Here is an 18,838-nt window from a genome sequence, read left to right as displayed (position 1 = left end):
TGGTTTACTGTCTTGCAAGTTTCCAGAAGTCTCCAAAGTGATATATTTAGAGAATGTTTCAATGAAAAAACCAGTTAGGGTGATAGTATAATAATAGGGAAAATTGGATCATGGGGAAAATCTTCATAATTTTAATTGTGTGTCAGGTATATTAACTTTTATTATTTTTAATTCATTTGAATAGCTATGAAAATATTTACAGAAGTTAATCTGTATAAAAATGGTGGGCTTTTCCCCTCAATTTTTATCATCTTTTAAAAGACTTACCGAAATCTTATTTGTTGTGAAATTCTTAAACAGTTCACTTGAAGAAATCTCTATTTTCTTCATTTTATAGATGATAGTATTTCTGCTGCAAGTACATCTGACGTTCAAGATCGCCTCTCAGCTCTTGAGTTACGAGTTCAGCAGCAAGAAGATGAAATCACTGTGCTAAAGGCAGCTTTGGCTGATGTTTTGAGGCGTCTTGCAATCTCTGAAGATCATGTAGCCTCAGTGAAAAAATCAGTTCCAAGTAAAGGTAATTGTTTATTAAAGTAGGAAGAGTCTTGCTTTTTGCAACACTTTCTTTGCAGTAATATATAAAACTTGTGTATTTTATCAGTGACATTGAAATTGGGAGTGTAAACTGTATTTCTCTTTTGGATTAACTCTGACTATAGTTTTTCATTTCCTTTTTTTTATTACCAAGAATTTTTGAAAGTTTACTATTTATTATTTTAAATGGGAATTTTTTTGGTAATACCACTGATTGTACTTACAGGCTTTCATAGTATTTGTGTGAATTTATAGTTCCTGAGGGCAGGAACTGAATCTTCTTTTTGTATCTTGAACATAGGAGGTAGACACTCATATGTACTTTTTTGGTCAGTCAGAAGTTATAAAAATCATCATCATTTAAATAGCCTTATTCCAAGCCTTCTGTGGTCATTAGTGAGCAGAATCCTGAAGAATTTAAGCTCTGAGACTCATTACCAACCCCAGTACACTGTTAATTTTAACTTCTAGATATTGAGGGTTTTCACAGGTTGAGAGAAAGTCATTAGGATGCTGTTATTCTGAGTTTGGAGCAGATATCCTATGGCCTTTCCCTTCCTCCAACCACCTAGAAAGAATTTTAAATTCTTTCATGTTAATCAAGCAATTGATTCAATTATTTCATATATCCTCCTGATTTTTTTCATAGAGTAGGTGGACATCAGCATAATTATCCCCCATTTTGACAGTGGGAAAAGTGAGGCTATTTATGAATTCTGTTACTGAATGCTGAGTTTGCAGTATATATGGTATGGAGATAGACGCATATAGATAGCTGAATTGCAGGTCTAGTGTTCACACTAGTCTTGGCTAGCAGTAAGAATTTGGGAATATTCAGCTTATGGATAAGAGTTGAAGCCATAGATAGAGAATGTAAAATGAGAACAAGGCTCCCAATTGTGTTGGAAGCTCTAGTATTTCAGCAAAGAAAGAGTGATTCATGTTGCCAGATACTACAAAGAAGTTGAATAAAACAAAGACTGAGAGGTGACCATTGGATTTGGCAATTACGAGATTACTAAAAACCTCCACAAGCATTTGTAGTGGAGTGATAGGATTGCAAATCAAATTACAGTATTTTGAGAATTGTGGAACTGGGAGTAGCACCTGTAGCCACACTTTCAAAAAATTTGCTTGGGAGGGGAAGACGGTAGTAGCTAGAGAAAGATGCTAAATTGAAGGTCAGCTTTAATTTTTATTTTTTAAGATGTTGTAGACTCAAGCCCAAATATATGTTGACAAAAAGGCAGAAGAGAGGAAGATGCTATTAGTGGGAGTGTCAGTGAGGGGTAGTAATTGATGAGGCAAGTTTCCTGAGAGTTTGAGCAAGGATTGTAGAGCAGCAGGTAAGAAACTGTTGGCCTTAGAAGACTACTACTTCTGAGATAGACTGGAAGGAGATAAAACTGAACGGGGCTACTAAATATTCACGGTTGTTAGGGGTGGAACTTTTCATTCCTTACCACTTTTCCTCAGGAGACAGTGATGCTCTTTTAGAAGGTAAAACTGTACCTGGGTGGTGAAAAGGTGAGTTGGAATGATGAGAGAATGGAAGACCATAGACATATGAAAAAGTTGCTGAGTCACCTTGAAAGCGTTGAGGTGGTTCATTCTGCCTGGCTTTGTGGTTCCCATTCTTTTTCTTTCTTTCTTTGTTTCTTTAACTTATTTTTAATTTTTATTATTGAAGTATATAGTTGACATAAATGTTATTAGTTTCAGGTGTACAATATCATGATTCAACAATTCTGTTTATACTCAGTGCTCACAATGATAAGTGTTGTCACTATCTGTCACCATCCATTATTAGTAACTATATTCCCTGTGGTATACTTTCAGTGAATGAGTGGATAAAGAGGATGTGGTATACATATACAACATGATTCCCATTCTTAGACCTCCCACCCTCAAAGACACTAGGCCTAGGTAGTTAATAGAGGAGAGTTAGAGAGGTGGCTGGATTGATCTTCTCCATTAGTGGTTAGTAATATAAATAATGTCAGTGACAAGGGATAAGTTTGGCAAAAGACTTACTAGAAACCACTTTGGCTAATAATGTTATATTGCAATCTTTAAGTTTTTTTGAGAACCAACTTTGAGGGCTGCCAGGACCAAGCCAGGCAAAACTTTATTTGGTTATAAATTGATTTTAAGAAAGGATTCTGGAGTTGTTGGAGTAGAATGAGGAGCCAGATCAGTTAATGTATGTGAGCTTTACAAGGAAGGTAAACTGGGTGTAGAGAAAGAACATACTTAACATCTGTAACTGATGTTAGGTACCCTCAGCTTCTGACTCTATGTAACTATTTTAATTCTGAAAGAGAAAATGATGCAGTGTTTGGTTATTAGCTGCAATATTTTTGAAAGATTATTTTAAATAGCTCATATTAGTTTTAAAAAATTAAGAATTTTTTACTATGCTTAAACAACAGCACGTTGTAATTTTATGTTGAGAAAAAAACAATTTTTTCTGATTTTTTTATTTACCAAGGTATTTCAGTAAAAAAAAACATTTATAGAGAAATTAAAAGCCTGGTTTTAAAAAATTTGGTAGGTGACAGTAATTTGTATGATACACCAGTTACTTAGCACTTACCTGTTTCAGTGTCATAAAATACAAATACAATTAAATATCTGTAGTTCCTGTTTTCCAGGAACATACTTTTTGTAAGTCACTCTTTCTAGTCTTTTTTTAGTTGTCCTTAGTCATAGTTCTTTGCCTCTGAAGTGAATTTAGGTCAGTTTTATTTAAGGCTTTTTAGTGGAGACTTACCCAGCTCTGGAGTTACAGAGCCACCTGTAGCTGTTACATTGGAACTTTTTTCTGCCACAGTCTACCAACTCTTAATTCTTTTTTTTTTTTTTAAAGATTTTATTTATTTATTCGACAGAGATAGAGACAGCCAGCGAGAGAGGGAACACAAGCAGGGGGAGTGGGAGAGGAAGAAGCAGGCTCATAGCAGAGGAGCCTGATGTGGGGCTCGATCCCACAGCGCCGGGATCATGCCCTGAGCCGAAGGCAGGCACTTAACTGCTGTGCCACCCAGGCGCCCCTAATTCTTTTTTTTTTTTTTTTTTAAAGATTTTATTTATTTATTTGACAGAGAGAGACAGCCCGCAAGAGAGGGAACACAAGCAGGGGGAGTGGGAGAGGAAGAAGCAGGCTCACAGCAGAGGAGCCTGATGTGGGGCTCGATCCCAGAACTCCAGGATCACGTCCTGAGCCAAAGGCAGACGCTTAACGACTGTGCCACCCAGGCGCCCCCAACTCTTAATTCTTTTTTTTTTTTTTAACACTTTTTTTTTTTTTAAGATTTTATTTATTTATTTGACAGAGATAGAGACAGCCAGCGAGAGAGGGAACACAAGCAAGGGGAGTGGGAGAGGAAGAAGCAGGCTCATAGCAGAGGAGCCTGATGTGGGGCTCGATCCCATAATGCCGGGATCACGCCCTGAGCCGAAGGCAGACGCTTAACCGCTGTGCCACCCAGACGCCCCCCAACTCTTAATTCTTATTAATAACTTTATTAATTAGATACTGAGTTCCTTTCCATTGATTCTACTTCATAAGTTTACTATGACTGCTATTCTTGAAATGTGCTAACATGGTTACATTCTGAAATGGGGTCCATTAGTGATTATTCTTTAAATTACTTCTTTACTTTAGGTACAGACTTTGAAATGCTGCCCACAAAATAGATTAATGGGGGAGTTGATTATATAATAATTTGGGGAAATATTATTTTAGAGATGAGCATAATTCATTGGTAAGAATTAATTACTCTAGGGGCGCCTGGGTGGCTCAGATGGTTAAGCATCTGCCTTCGGCTCAAATCATGATCCCAGGGTCCTGGGATCGAGCCCCGCGTTAGGCTCCCTACTCAACGCGGGGCTTCTCCCTCTCCCTGTGCTGTTCCCCTTCTTGTGCTCTCTCGCTCTCTCTGTCAAACAAATAAATAAATAAATCTATCTTTAAAAAAAAATTAATCACTCTAGTTCCCTTTAGTGAAGAAACTTGCCTGACCAGCTTTGTTTTCTAAGATTGATATTCAGACATTGAGAGAAATACATATTTAAAGTTTTATAATTTATTATTGGAAATTCTAAACGGCTTTATCTTGGAGTTTGTGTATAGTACACAGTAGAAATAATTGGAAAAGATATTAGGTGATTCTTCACTATTGACATTTGTATATAACCTGATTGATCAACTGTAAGTTTGTTTTTGGGTTTGTTTGGTTTTTTTTGGTTTTTATTTTAGAGAGAGAGAGAGAGCAGGGAGAGGGAAAAGCTCAGACTCCATGCTGAGCACAGAGCCTGACATGGGGCTTGATCCCACACCCCTGAGATCATGACCTGATCAAGAGTCTAGTCCTCTGTGAAATTAGAATTTATTGTATTCACTTTCATGTAAATTACTGACAGGACAACAGTCACTATCATCTTCTTGAGATAGCTACATTTTCAGGGGGATTTTTCTTTAGAAGTAAGGCTAAAGCCCCGTGGATAAATAAGTGTGAAATCTTTTTACGAAGCTGTGGTTAAAAGTATAGGTCAGCTTCCTTATTGATAAAGTCAATTAGTTTTGTAGGTGGTGGTAATATGGAGGGCATGATTTGGCTTTAGGTTTGACTAAAACTAGATGTTAATGGTGTATATGCTGATGGCTTAATGACATTCTACTGCGTCACTTCATAGTATTATTGCCATTCAGTAAATGCCAAAATCAGAAATACACCTAACTAGTCATTTCGGTATTTTTAGTTCTCTTCTTTTAGTTTATCCTCTCCCGTGTGCCAGCAGTATTAAAAGCTAAGCCCCATTTTTTTCTTGAGTATATTATGCTTAGACGCTTAACTGAGGTAGAAAGTTTTCCTAACAGTTTTTAAGGTAGCGAGTCATTTAAGTTTCTCATATACCTTCTTTTCTGTTGGAGAATTTTTTCCTTTTGGCAGCATATGTTCATAATATATGCAGCAGTTACAATTGAGTTCCTGCCAAAAGAAAAAAACATTACCTGTACTTTGGAACAAACGGGAAGGCCCAGGGAACACTTTGGCAGTATTAACTGCCAGGAAGACAAATTATGTCACAGCTGGTGCCTGGGAAACCCATTAAGACCTCTTGGGGTGACCAAATGAATGTAATTTGAGAATACAGCCCAGTGGCATTATGTGAAGACAAGCTGTTAGTATACAATGGTATACAAGCAAAGGATTCAGATTTATCTGAAGTTGGGAATTAGTCATTTTAAACCAGGAAACTGCTGGTAAACCAAAAGTATCAAGCATTGCAAATGCCACTTGAGAAATGAGAGAACCCAGAAGCAAAATTGAAATGTAGAGGGTGTCAGTTTTCTGAAAGAAAACAATTCTAATTATGTAGAATCTGGGATAGCATATAGGCACAGGTCTGTATCATTGCCTCTTACTCCAAATAACATTTGGGAGAAGACAGAGATTGTCATAGATTTGCTGTAAATGCTGTTGATAAGTAAATTACACTAATCAGGTTGGAAGGTGTGAATTTTCCTGGTGGGCCCTCGAGCTAAAATGACTGGTAATTGTAGGAGGAGATGGGAGAGTGGTGTTGTTGTTGTTGGTTTGTTTTTTTTTTTTTTTTTTTTTTACTTTTTTATTTTTTAAGGTAACTAAAAGCAATTAGACTTTTAGAAAAGTGACCATTAATACTAGCATTACAAGAGGGTTTATGGTTGTATTAGTTTCTTATTGCTGCTGTAACAAATTGCCATAAATTTAGTCACTTAAAACAACATAAATGTGTTCTCTTACAATTCTGGAGGTCAGAAGTCCCAACTCATTTTCACTGGGCCAAAGTCAAGGTTTCAGCAGGGCTGTTTTTTTCTGGAGGATCCAGGAGAGGATCTGTTCTTAGTCTCTTCCAGCTTCCAGAGGCTGCCACTGCATCCATTGCCCTCTCTGGCTCATGGCCCTTTCCTCCATCTTTGAAGCCAGCAGCATAGCATCTTGCTTCTGTGGTTATCATGTTGCCTTCCTCTTCTGTGTCAAATCTTTGGGAGAGTGTTTTATTATTTGACAACAGATCAGACTTCTGAGATGCTGTTTGTATATAGAAGTATGAGTGGATACTGCCTCAGACCAGGCAGCCATCACAGTTTCCAGAGTTCCATTTCTATATGAAGGTCAGATCCTTCTTTTTTCATTTCAACTCAAAATATACTTATCTTTCATTCATTCATTTGTTCTTTCCTTTGTTCTTTCATTTTTTCTTTCTTTCATTCTTTCTTTTGTCCTTTCTTTCTTTTCTTTCTTTCCTTTCTTTCTTTCCTTCCTTCCTTTCTTTTCTTTCTTTCTTCCTTTTCTTTCTTTTCTTCCTTCCTTTCCTTTCTTTCTTTTCTTTATTCCTTTTCTTTCTTTCTTCATTTCTTCCTTTCTTTTCTTTTCTTTCTTTTCTTTCCTGTAGGCTCCATCCTGGGCTCAAACTCATGACCCTGAGCTCAGGACCTGAGCTGAAATCAAGAGTCAGATGCTTGACCGACTAAGCCACCCAGGTGCTCCCAGCTCAAAATATATTTTTAAAAAATTAGGGGCCATTAGGAGTTAAAAGGACTAAAGTTCATGTTCCTGTGAGACAGAAGGCAAGGAGCTTGACTATATGAAGAGGGTGGAAGAGGTCTGCAGTTGGAGCTGTGGGGCATATGATAGAGAATATGAGATAAATAAAAGATTTTGAATATCACCTAGAGTTCTCCATGTACCACCTTTACCCTTCTCCTGATCAAAAATTTTCCCATCATTTAAGGCTCAAACTATTTCCTGATATTTCCTGAGAATATTTCCATTTTTTGTCTCTTCTTGGAATTATTTAAAAAGTTCTGCGTGTGTCTGTTTTGGTATGTATATTTGATGTTCTGCTAGATTGTAAACTATTTGAAGGTGGGACAGTTTCTTACTAACCTAGCTACTCTTGGGATGACTCAACAAGTACTTGTTAAATTGAATGTGGGAAGAAGAAAGTTTTAGGGGCGCCTGGGTGGCTCAGATGGTTAAGCGTCTGCCTTCAGCTCAGGTCATGATCCCAGGGTCCTGGGATCAAGCCCCACATCTCGCTCTCTGCTCAGTGGGGAGTCTGCTTCTCCCTCTGCTTCTCCCCCTCCTCTGCTGTGCTTTCTCTCTCTCTCTCTGAAATAAATAAAATCTTTAAAAGAAGAAGAAGAAAGTTTTAGAAGCAGGAAATTGTGATTAAAAAAAAAATGCTTTAGAGGGAGGGATTGGGATAGATGCAGGAACAAGAGGATATTACGTATGAGGGTAGCCAGGATTTTAGATTTTGAGATTTTGAAGACTTTATTTATTTATTTGAGGTGGCGGGGGGCAAAGGTGGAGGGAGAGGGAGTGGGAAAGAATCCCAAGTGGACTCCATGCTGAGCACGGAGCCCTACGTGGGGCTCAGTCTGACCTGAGCCAAAACCAAGAGTTAGATGCTTAACCCACTGAGCCATGCAAGTGCCCCTAGATTTTGAGATTTTGAATATGTAGCAGTTTCTACTGATAACTTTACTGTGTGAGTCTAGAGTATAGTGAAGTTCATTAGTGTTAAGGAATTGTCAGGCTAAGTTATCAGAAAGATCATATGCTTGGGTCTGTCATCAGGAATATAAACCGTATGATTAGCATTCTCATGTTATCATAAAGTATAAAAATTTTGTTGGCTTTTAACTGGTATTATGATGGTTCCTACTGTTATTAAAACGAAATTAATATCTTCCTGGTTTACAGACTTTTAGCCTATTTATTTCAGCTGGGTTGCTGCTCAGAATTAGAACTACTTTTCTACCTTTGGTTACTAGAGATTACTGTTGCTTCCAGTCTTGTAGGCTAATTTTTGAGATTACAGCTCAGACTTTATAATGCCCAAGCCCTGGAAGAGAGGGATATAGATATTTATCTATATATATGTATGCGTGTCTGTGTCTGTCTGTCTGTCTGTCTGTGTCTGTGTCTGTCTGTCTGTCTATCTAATGGTGCATTCCAGTCATGGATTTGTGTAACTGTAGTAATCATTTTTATGTTCCATTCTTCCAGTTCCTGATTTTCAAAGAATACACTTTAGACTTCTCAACTGAAAAACAAGCATTCACCCACAGTTCCTTTTTGTTTTTTGCCTCTGCTTTACTTAGTGCATTGCCTCTACCTTGGGAGATCATTTACTCTTTCATTCAAATACTAAGGATTCCCAGAACCAAGAGCTATCTCAAGTTAAACTGTAGGATTGAAAGACACCATGAAAATCTTCTTTTGGCCTTTTCTTGCTATTTTTATTAGTATCTGGGGACCTTGATGATTTAGTACTATTATCTACATAAAATTTCCTTTCCCCATACTCCCCCTGGTAAATTCCTATCTGTTATCCTGGCGCAGCTTAAAATGTCTCTCTATATTAGGCAGAATTCTTTCTACTTAGTTACTGTTCCTTCTGCCTGGACTCAAATTTGCATTTCACTGCCTACTGTAATAGAACCCTGAGCACGTTAATAATCTCTCCAGTTTCTTCAGCAGTAAATTGGGATGATAATAGTAAATCCCTTTTAGGATTATGCTTAAAATTAAAGGATATACCACTTGTAAAGTACCTAGGACAAGGCCTAGCACATAGAAGCGTTTGATAATTAATATTACTCCCCACCACTTACTGTATTGACAATGTCTATTTCCTTCATCTTTTCACTGTACAAGGCACTGTTTTAGGTGCTGGGGATTAAAGAAATATAAAACACTGCCTTGCCCCCCCCGAAGGACCTCAGGTAAACTGAGAAGACAGGTCAGTATTACAAAATTATAGGTAATTGGTATTAAAAAGGTAAATTTAGGATATTTTGGGAGCACCTAGGATAAATACTTAAACTGGAGTTGAAAGTTCCTTGCAGGAGGTAACATCAGCACTCACCTACTTTCATGATTTTCACAGCCACTTATTAGTGCCAGTTCCCAAATTGTTCCCAGATCTGGACTTTAGCACTTCAGAATTGTCTATCTACTTACTAGATTGTCCTGCTTGTGTGTATATCCTTCAGCATTTGTAAATGTAAAATGTCCCCAAACTGAACTCCTTATTCTTTAAGTCTTAAACATTTCTTAAAACTGACTCCTCCTCTGCATTCATACTATCAGGCTCTTATTTCAGGTCCCCATCATCTTATGCTTGGACCACTGCCCTGAATTCTGCTCCAAACATAGCCACTAGAGGGTTTTCTGTAAAATGTAAATTGGACTAAATCCTTTTTTCAGCTTAAACCCTTTTACTGGTCTCTATCTTCTATAGATAAAGTCTCCATGATCTGACTGCTGCTTACTTCTGCCATCTGAACTCTGTTCCCTCTTGTTCTACTTCTCACCATACAAAGAGCTTTTTGTCTACCTCCTCCCTTCCATGCACACATACACACCCCACTTTGCTATTAATTCTTTCTGTTTCTTTACACGTACTAGAATAAGATCCAAGTATCTTATCACCTACGTTTTACCTGGCTTAACAGTTTGTTCAGCATTTCTTCTAGGAAATCTTTCTTGAGCTCTGTGTTCCTAATCATCTTTACAGAATTATGTGTCTATGTATTTTCATGATATTCTGTTCATATCACTGTTACTGTACTTACCACATATTTTCATTGCCTGTGTGATTCTCTTGCAAGATTTTGAACTCCTTGATGCCAGTAACTGCCTTTTACTCTTTTGTAAACACTTTGTTTCATCAGGGAGTCAGCTTGGATATTCTCTCTCTCTCCCTCTTCCTCTGTCCCTTCCCCTGTTTGAGCACTCTCGCTCTCTTTTTCAAATAAATAAATTTTGGTGGTGGGGGGAGATCTAAGCAGGAAAAGAAGATCCAGCAAATGAGAGTGAGAAAAAATATGAGAGAGCTAAGAAGAAATTCAGGCAAAGGCAGGGTCCTAGAAACTAAGGACATTGTCCTTGCCTGACTACCGTCCTTGCCTGAATGATCAGCAGTATTTGATGCTGAAGGAACGTTGAGCAAGATAAGGACTGGAAAGTATCCATTGGATTTAGTGACAAAGAACCAAGATCACCATCTTGGCAAGAAAAATGTCTGTGAAGTGGTTAGATGATAGCCAGAATGCAGAAGGTTGAGGTGCATTCCTTCCAGAAATACACAAGGATTCCAATTTCTTCACATCCTTTTCAACACTTGCATTTTTTTGGTTTTTGGTTTTGATATAGTAGCTATAATGTAATAGGTATGCAGCTCTGGTACCATACATAATGGGTGTGATTGATCTCCTTTTTGAGATGAGGTTTGGGACATGGAAAGAGCATAGAAAGTGGATTGCAGACTATATGTTTGTTTTTATGTGGTGGTTAACAGGGTTTTTTTGGTATGTAACAAAAAATAAAAAAAATTATATTTCAAAACCAAACTGTTGATATAGTGAAAGCAGTGCTCAGAGGATAATCTGTGGCTGTAAATGCCTGTGCTAAAACAGATCTCAAATCAGTAACCTAACTTTAAAGAAGTAGAAAAAGAATAATACTAAACCCAATGCAATGTTAGCAGAGGGAAAGAAAATATAAAGATTAGTGATAGAGAACAGAAAAAACAAGAGAACCAATGTAACCAAATGTTGATTTTTTTAAAAGATCAGCAAACGTGACGAGCTTTTAGGTAGAATGAAAAAGGAGGAAGATTTAAATTGCTAAAATCAGAAATGAAAGTGGGGACCTTTCAGAAATAAAAGGATTGTAAGAGAGCGTTATGAACAATTTACATCATATTGTCTTACTGAAAAATGGGCAAAGGACTTGAGTGGATAATTCCTTAAAGAAGATATACAAATGGCCAACAAACTCAGTGAGATTCTCATTAGGGAAATGCAAATCAAAACCACAGTTAATATTAACTGAGCACTTTATATTAATTTTAGCTATAATTAAAAAAAAAATGCAGGCCACCTGGGTAGCTCAGTCAGTTAAGCGTCTGACTCTTGATTTTTGACTCAGGTCATGTTCTCAGGGTGGTGAGATCGAGCCCCATGGCAGGCTATACACTCAGTGGGGTGTGTGCTTGAGATTCTCTCCCTCTCCCTTTCTCTCTGCCCCCTTGCAAAATAAATATCTTTTTTTATAAAATGAAAATAGCAAGTGTTTGAAAGGATGTGGTGAAATAAGAATCCTTTATACATTGCTGGTGGGATTGTAAATGGTACAGCTGCTGTGTTAGTGGTTCCTCATTAGGTTATACATAAAATATCCATGTGACCCAGTGGTTCTACTCCTTAGTTCTATACCCAAAAGAGTTGAAAACAGAGGTTCGAATGAAAACTTGCATGCCAATGTTTATGGCAGCGCAATTCATATTAGCCTAAAGACTGAAACAATCCAGATGTCCCTCAACAGATAAATGGATAAACAAGATGTGGTATATTCATACAATGGAATATTACTCAGCCATAGAAAGTAATAAAGTATTCATACATGCTGCCACACGGATGAACCTTGAAAACATTGTGCCAAGTAAAATAAGCCAGACACAAAAGAGCACATTTGTATGATTCCATGTACATGAAGTATTCAGGATAGGCAGATATATAGAGATACTGCAAATTAATGGTTGACATGGGCTGGGGGGAAGAAGGAGGGAATGGGGAGTGACTGTTCAGTGAGTAGAAGGTGTCTGGCGTGATCAGAATGTTCTGGAATCGAATGTAGTTGCACAACATTGTGACTATACTAAATGCCGCTGAACTCTGTACCTTTTTAAATGCTTAAAATGGTAAATTTTGTTACAAGTATTTTACCACAATAAAAAAAAAAAGCTGTCAGTACAACAAGGAGTCACCTGTTTGACAGAGTAGCAGATCTGATGACTGATGATATTAGCATAATTTAGAAGTTACTGTACATTCTTATAAGTGAAATTTTTCCTGGGAAATTTCAAAAAGCAAATACGATAGGTTTCCATCTTCCTTTCTTCTGAATTATTTGGTCTGAGGTTAGGTCTAGGAATCCCTGTATTAAGGAAACATTATAGATGATTATGATACGAGCGGCCCCCAGCAGCTTGTTCTTGTCAAAAATGCAGTGTTATACCATCAAATATGGAACAGTCTAGGGTGCCAAATATTTTAGGCTCTATACACAAAAGTTTTTTGCCCCGTGTTTTTATGAAGAGAAGCAAGCAAACAAAGATGAGATTGGCCAAGTTAGATTTTGTATGTATGTGAGAAAATTGAGTCCAAAAGTTCAAAACTGTTCTCTATTCTCAAATTTTTAAATGAACTTGCCCGTTTTATCTTGTAACTTTGAATCTTCCTAACCACACCAGCATACCTATCACATATTTCCAGTCCTTCTACTATGTAAATTAAGAAAGCAGAGGTTGCTTTATACATTTATGCTTTATTTATATTGAATAACTCAGATTTAACATTTTTGGTTCTAGGATTTCTAAATAATTTGATTTCAGTAGAACCTGTGTGATTTCTGAAAATCGGTGATGTGGAAATCTGTGATTTACTTTGCATCATGTGTTTTAAAGCTGCTATGTGTATAGGGCAAACCATTTTGCTAGAGACTGTCTAGCTACGGTGTACTAATTTGGCATGGCCTTTTTATAGGTCTGTTTTGATGAGATTAAGTTTAGAGACACTAATATTGTATGCTGCATATCAGAGGGAGCAGTTTGCTTACTTAGTTCTAAACACTAATGGACTTAATTTTTTAAACTCCCAATTTTTGAGGAGTATTTTGAAGTTTGATGTAAAAATCTTTTCTTAACCACTTTTAGGCCAGCCAGGCCTTCGAGAAGCTATTTCTATGTCCTGTATAACCAACGGGAGTGGTGCAAACAGAAAGCCAAGCCACACCAGCTCTGTCGCAATTGCAAGAAAAGAAACTCTTTCATCTGCTGCTAAAAGGTATCCATTTGTAAGGGAAAGAAAAGCTAACATTGCAAAATTGTCTGAAAGAGATCATCATTCTACTTTCGAAAAAAAAAAAATGAAATAGAGATGTATGGAATTAAAGTGAGCATGTCCTTTGAATTCTTAACTGTGAATGTAGACACCCAGCCCCTACTCTCACTTCGTTTGCATTCATGTTATCTATCCAGTTGTGTGAGGAAGCTTTTGCGTTCTTACTGAAGAAAGTATTTTCATTTCCTGGTTTTGTTTTGTTTCTTTTTAACCAGCATTTGTTGATGAGATAAGCATCACTATATTTAATTATATAAGCAAATTTTCTATAGCAAGCAGTGCATTTGATACATCAATTTTTAAAGGAGAAAAAGACTCTTCAGTATATATATTAGTGGAGGCTGAACACTATTGTAACTTTTATTCTTTAACCATGCCTTAAAATTAAGGCATAATTCAAAATATTATAATACTGTTTTGTGTGTGTGTGTGTGTGTGTGTGTGTGTGTGTGTGTGTGTGTGTTAGGGGATGGTAGGCAGGCAGTAGACATACTGCAGAAAAAATGTTTCAGTAAACTACAGATTTACATTCTATATGTTCTTTTCATTAATAAATTAATCTGTTGTTTCGGTAAAATTGCTTTACAGAATTTTTCCACTTTGTGTAATTCCTAGCAAGTTATCCCATATAGAATTTGGAGAGACCATAAGAAATCAACTACATAATCTTACAACTGTTTTCTTCAAAGAATAACTGAGGAAAAACCTCAAGTAATGGAATAATTTTTAAAATGTATTTGATAGAAAATGGTTGTCTTAATAAATTAATGCGAGTGACTGAATTATTCATTAATGTGGATTTATAGATGTTAACCAAACATTTGGCTACAGGAATGGTGAAGAACTGACAAGATCTTTAGGCCTTTTGTTTTATTTATTATTTTATTATTATTTTTAAGATCTTTTATTTTTAAGTGATCTCTACCCCCAATGTGGGCTCAAACTTAAAACCCTGAGACCAAGAGTTGCATGCTCCACGACTGAACCGGCCAGGCACCCTGATCTTTAGGCCTTTTAAAGGCCCCTCCAAAGCATGCCAAAATGTATTGCCTATGCTTCCCTTTTAGGAGAAAAGGACAAATTATAAAAAAACAAATGCATTGTGGAAATTTTTAATATTTTTAATAAACTTCCTTGTATTTAGTAATAGTTTGGGTTCAGCCCATTTTTTCTTATGTAACTGTAGTCCTGTACAGTGATCAGTCTTATGCACAATAGTAACTCAGTAATCTTAAGACCAGCTTTTTACTTTATGGTGCAGAGGCTCTGGACTTTGCTTTTAAATCCCTAGGAGGAAAATCTCTTTTAGGTTGTACCGGGCCCACATAAGACTGGTGGCCTGTGCATTCAGGATAGTTTGAAGATCAACAAGAAAGAATTTCTAAGTCAGTTTTAAATTTCAGAGTTAGTCTATTTTTGAGGTAGAACTGTATTTCTCAGCACGTACTTTAGTACTATATTTCTCAGCACATACTTTTAAAAAGTGAACAATAAATAGTTGGGGGCTGGTCTGAAATCAGAAGATATCGGAACTGAATCAGATTAAATGTCATTTTAAAAATTATATTTTAGGGGCGCCTGGGTGGCTCAGTAGGTTAAACGTCCAGCTCTTGGTTTTGGCTCAGGTCATGATCTCATGGGACAAGGGATCGAGCCCCTTGTTGGGCTCCAAGCTCAGCAGGGAGTCTGGTTGAGCTTCTCTCCCTCTGCCCCTCCACCCTCCCACACACGTGCACGTGCATTCTTTAATTAATTAAAAAATTATATTTTAACATTTTTAACACTTACTATGTGATAAATTGTGTTTGCTATGTATATTTGTTTAAAATGTTCTTAAACATACTTCCTTGTAGACTATGCACCTTTAGTCAAATTATAAGATGTCCTTTGATTAAGAACTGTAGACAGTTGATAGCTTTCTGCCTTTTCAACCATGGAATTCAGGTCTTGATTTCATCTGGTTTGTAATATTGTCAAAAATGTAAGGACTCTTATCCAATGATTGGGAATGGCAGGTGCTTCATTAAATAAGAGTCAAAAGTGCAGAATCACAAGAATTTATACGTGAATATCTTAAATATTTTAACTCTAAATATATTCGCAAAGATGTGTCAATTTTTTTTATGAAAGGCCAAGCTTCCCACCCTCTTTCTAACCCCAGAAATTATTTTTTATAATTGTTACTTTCAACTTTAAGACTAAGAAATTTAAAACTCTTGCAAAACAAGATTTTAGAACCCATCCCTTCCTCTTATAATTTTTTTCCCCTCAACTTTGTGTAATTGTCTCACCTACATAAAATTTAACGGCAATTTTTTTTTTACTGACTCTATTTTATGGAGTCTTCCAGAGCATTCAGCTTAGTTTTCATGGAAATTACAGTTCTTTTTTTTCTGTGTGTATTTTGTCAGTTTTCTTTGTATTTAATTAATTTACATAATTGAAATGATCAGTGCAATTGACATAAACACGTTCTGGATTGATGGGGGGGACACCTACAATTCCTGATAAATTTAAAACTCAACTGGCAGGAGGAGAAAAACACAGAAGAAATGGGAATCAGAATAATCTACTAAACATAGGGGTTTGTGTGCCTTGACATCATTCAGTATGTTTTACAAAGGTAATGGAAAGTGTCACTGATGTTCTGATTTGGGTAAGTTGAAGTCAATAAAGAGAGCTGCTGTTGTTCCCCAAAATCTGCCAAGATGGCAAAATGCATCGGGCCATTTTGGTCCCAAAACAATCTTCATAGGATATATTGCCTTAGAATTCTTATAAATTCTTTACTGAAGATTTTAATAGCTTCCAGAATTTTCAAAGAGATATTTTCATCATTAAATGAAAACAGTGTAAATTGTATTACTTGTATGATTTAGGATTTTGAATTCTATAATCACTTTTTCCATCGTTTGAAATATCTTTTATTTGTTTAAATATGTGTTGTTCCATGTTATACTTTATTTTACAGTGGTACAGAAAAAAAGAAAGAAAAACCACAAGGACAGAGAGAAAAAAAAGAGGAATCTCATTCTAATGATCAAAGTCCACAAATTCGAGCATCACCTTCTCCCCAGCCCTCTTCACAACCTCTCCAAATACACAGACAAACTCAAGAAAGCAAGAATTCTACTCCCACCAAAAGGTTTTAACTGTCCCCAAGTACAGAGCTAGGGAATGGTTGTAATGATACCTAAATTCTGAACTTGAGAAAAGTTGGCATCCATGGATTCCAAGAGAAAAGCCTGGTGGCTTCCCCCGCCCACCACTTCTTTGTTGCTAAAATCTATATTTTAGCACTTTGGAGAATGAAGATTTAAGGTTAAAATTTCTCAGTTAAAACTGGAAAAAAGAAAACCTCAGTTACAATCAATTTGGTGAAAGGAAGGCTGTAACTACCTACTCTAATACCAAACAATATTTTTATAATAAAATTACAAAAATTTATATTAACTATGCATAAATTTATAACCATGGACAGAAAATTGCCATATGTAATTATCCTCATCATATTTTGGCATCATTACAACCTTGAACTTGCAAGGGCCCTTCTCCGCAAATGGTTCTTCATTGTGACTGCATCTCAGTTTCAGTTTTGGGTTTTGGGAGGATAAGTTCTTGCTTGAGTAGAGAAATAAATCCATTTCACCTGGTCTTTTCTATGCTAAAGGCTTGCTTGAGGGCTTCTCTCTGTGTCTGTAATAATTAATATTTTAAAGTTATGAGAGGGGGAGAAGGGAAAAACATTCTAACATTGTTTGTGAGCCTAAATTGGGGATCTTAAACCTGCATGCTGGGAGTTCAGTGCTACACCTGCCTTATAATCAAATATTTAGACCAACTTAATGAAATTTGCCTGCTTAGAAATGCTGATTCAAGCTTTATGATTAGGTATAGATATACTTTATTCATCATACTTCTGCTTGGAAATCTCAGGAAAGTATTAAACCATTCCCAGAACTAGCTAGGATTTTAGTAAAATTTAAAATGACAACCATTCCTCAAAGATTTAATCATAATATATTTTTATTTAATCAATGTAATATTCTGCCTCAAATCCCTAAAAGAAATTTGGGAAAACAAACCACTCTTCATTTGAATGATGCATGTTTTACTTTAAAAAAAAAAAAAAGTGCTTTGTCTGTGTGTCTCACACAGATTTTTATGCTATCTAAATGGTTTGTAATTTTTTTTGCCTGGTCTCATGTGGAGTTTTTCTTGGATATAGTTTATTAATGTTATGTAACTTGGACTGTGTGTGGTTAAAGGTGGCTTTTTTATAATCAATCTCTTTAAGGTTCTGATTTGACTTGGTATCTTCTTTGTCCCAGATCTTTTTTTTCAGCTTCTTAAGGTCTTCTGGAAATGTGCTTGCCATTCTAAATTGCTCTTTGGATATACTATTGCAAGAAGTGTTGGAGACTGGATGAGTGGTAGGATAGTTAGCAATGCAGCTGAAAAATCATTTATAAATCAAATATTTCATTTATAAATATATGGAATCATTGTTGATAATACAACATTCTTGTGTTAAGTCATGTTTATTTCCGATCACGGGTAAAAATTGTCTTTAAAGGACGTCACAGGAGTTTTACCTTTAATCCCACGTTTTACTTAGAAAGTGTCATTTGTACCATATATAATCTAGTTACACAGGATATAAAAGATGAAAACAGCAGCTTTGTAATTATGAAAAAGTACAGGTTTTTTCACAAACACACTGTTTCACAAATTATGAGGAATATTTTACTCAGGGGTTTAAGCATATGTGTTTTTTCTATTAACAAAAAGTACAGATTTATTTTTTAATCAAGTAATATTTGTTCTAGTGAATCTTCTGAATAATAGTGAAAATTATAAAAAGACTTGTTCATTGCCTTGTTCAGCTCCTTCACTCATCCAGGCAGAACCTTTCAACTAATCCTTCCTTCTCTTTTCTGGATTAGCTTTAAGGAAATGTTTTGCTGCTTTTATGTTCTATTTAAGCTGTCAATTACATATCATCACTACTCACAGAATTTTTCTCTAAGAAATTTATATGTTTCTTCCAGCATAAAACGACCACCGACAGCTGAAAAGTCTCATAATTCATGGGAAAATTCAGATGAGAGTCGTAATAAATTATTGAGAGCAGTTTCAACATCAAAATTAATATCAAAAGTTATAAAAAATACAGACAAGTAAGTATCACACTTTCTCAGTTATATCTGAAAATTAATAATTCTGTGACTGTCATGCTTCCATGTACAATTATATGCCTTCTTTGGATCACCTTTTTTAAAAATCTATATTTATCCTTTTTCTTCTAAGTGTATTTTTTCTTTTAAGTGTACC

The 18,838-nt window shown here is 36.1% G+C and overlaps 1 protein-coding gene across 18 annotated transcripts in view; it reads left to right on the top strand.

Moving 5' to 3' along the window:
• Positions 1-18,838, top strand: part of EML4 (EMAP like 4) — a 212,908-nt gene that overhangs the window by 127,877 nt on the left and 66,193 nt on the right. For all 18 annotated transcript variants that reach the window (XM_057309381.1, XM_048222888.2, XM_048222886.2 and 15 more), the window contains 4 exons: positions 338-520; positions 13,318-13,447; positions 16,476-16,649; positions 18,556-18,684. In XM_057309381.1, coding sequence (XP_057165364.1) covers positions 13,347-13,447; positions 16,476-16,649; positions 18,556-18,684 — 404 coding nt within the window. In that variant the 5' untranslated portion in view covers positions 338-520; positions 13,318-13,346. The remainder of the gene's footprint in view (positions 1-337; positions 521-13,317; positions 13,448-16,475; positions 16,650-18,555; positions 18,685-18,838) is intronic.

The sequence above is a fragment of the Ursus arctos genome, unplaced genomic scaffold (genome assembly GCF_023065955.2).
Source record: "Ursus arctos isolate Adak ecotype North America unplaced genomic scaffold, UrsArc2.0 scaffold_8, whole genome shotgun sequence".
Classification (NCBI taxonomy): Eukaryota; Metazoa; Chordata; class Mammalia; order Carnivora; family Ursidae; genus Ursus; species Ursus arctos.
Note: the sequence above shows the minus strand (reverse complement) of the source record. Positions and strands in the feature narration are given on the sequence as shown.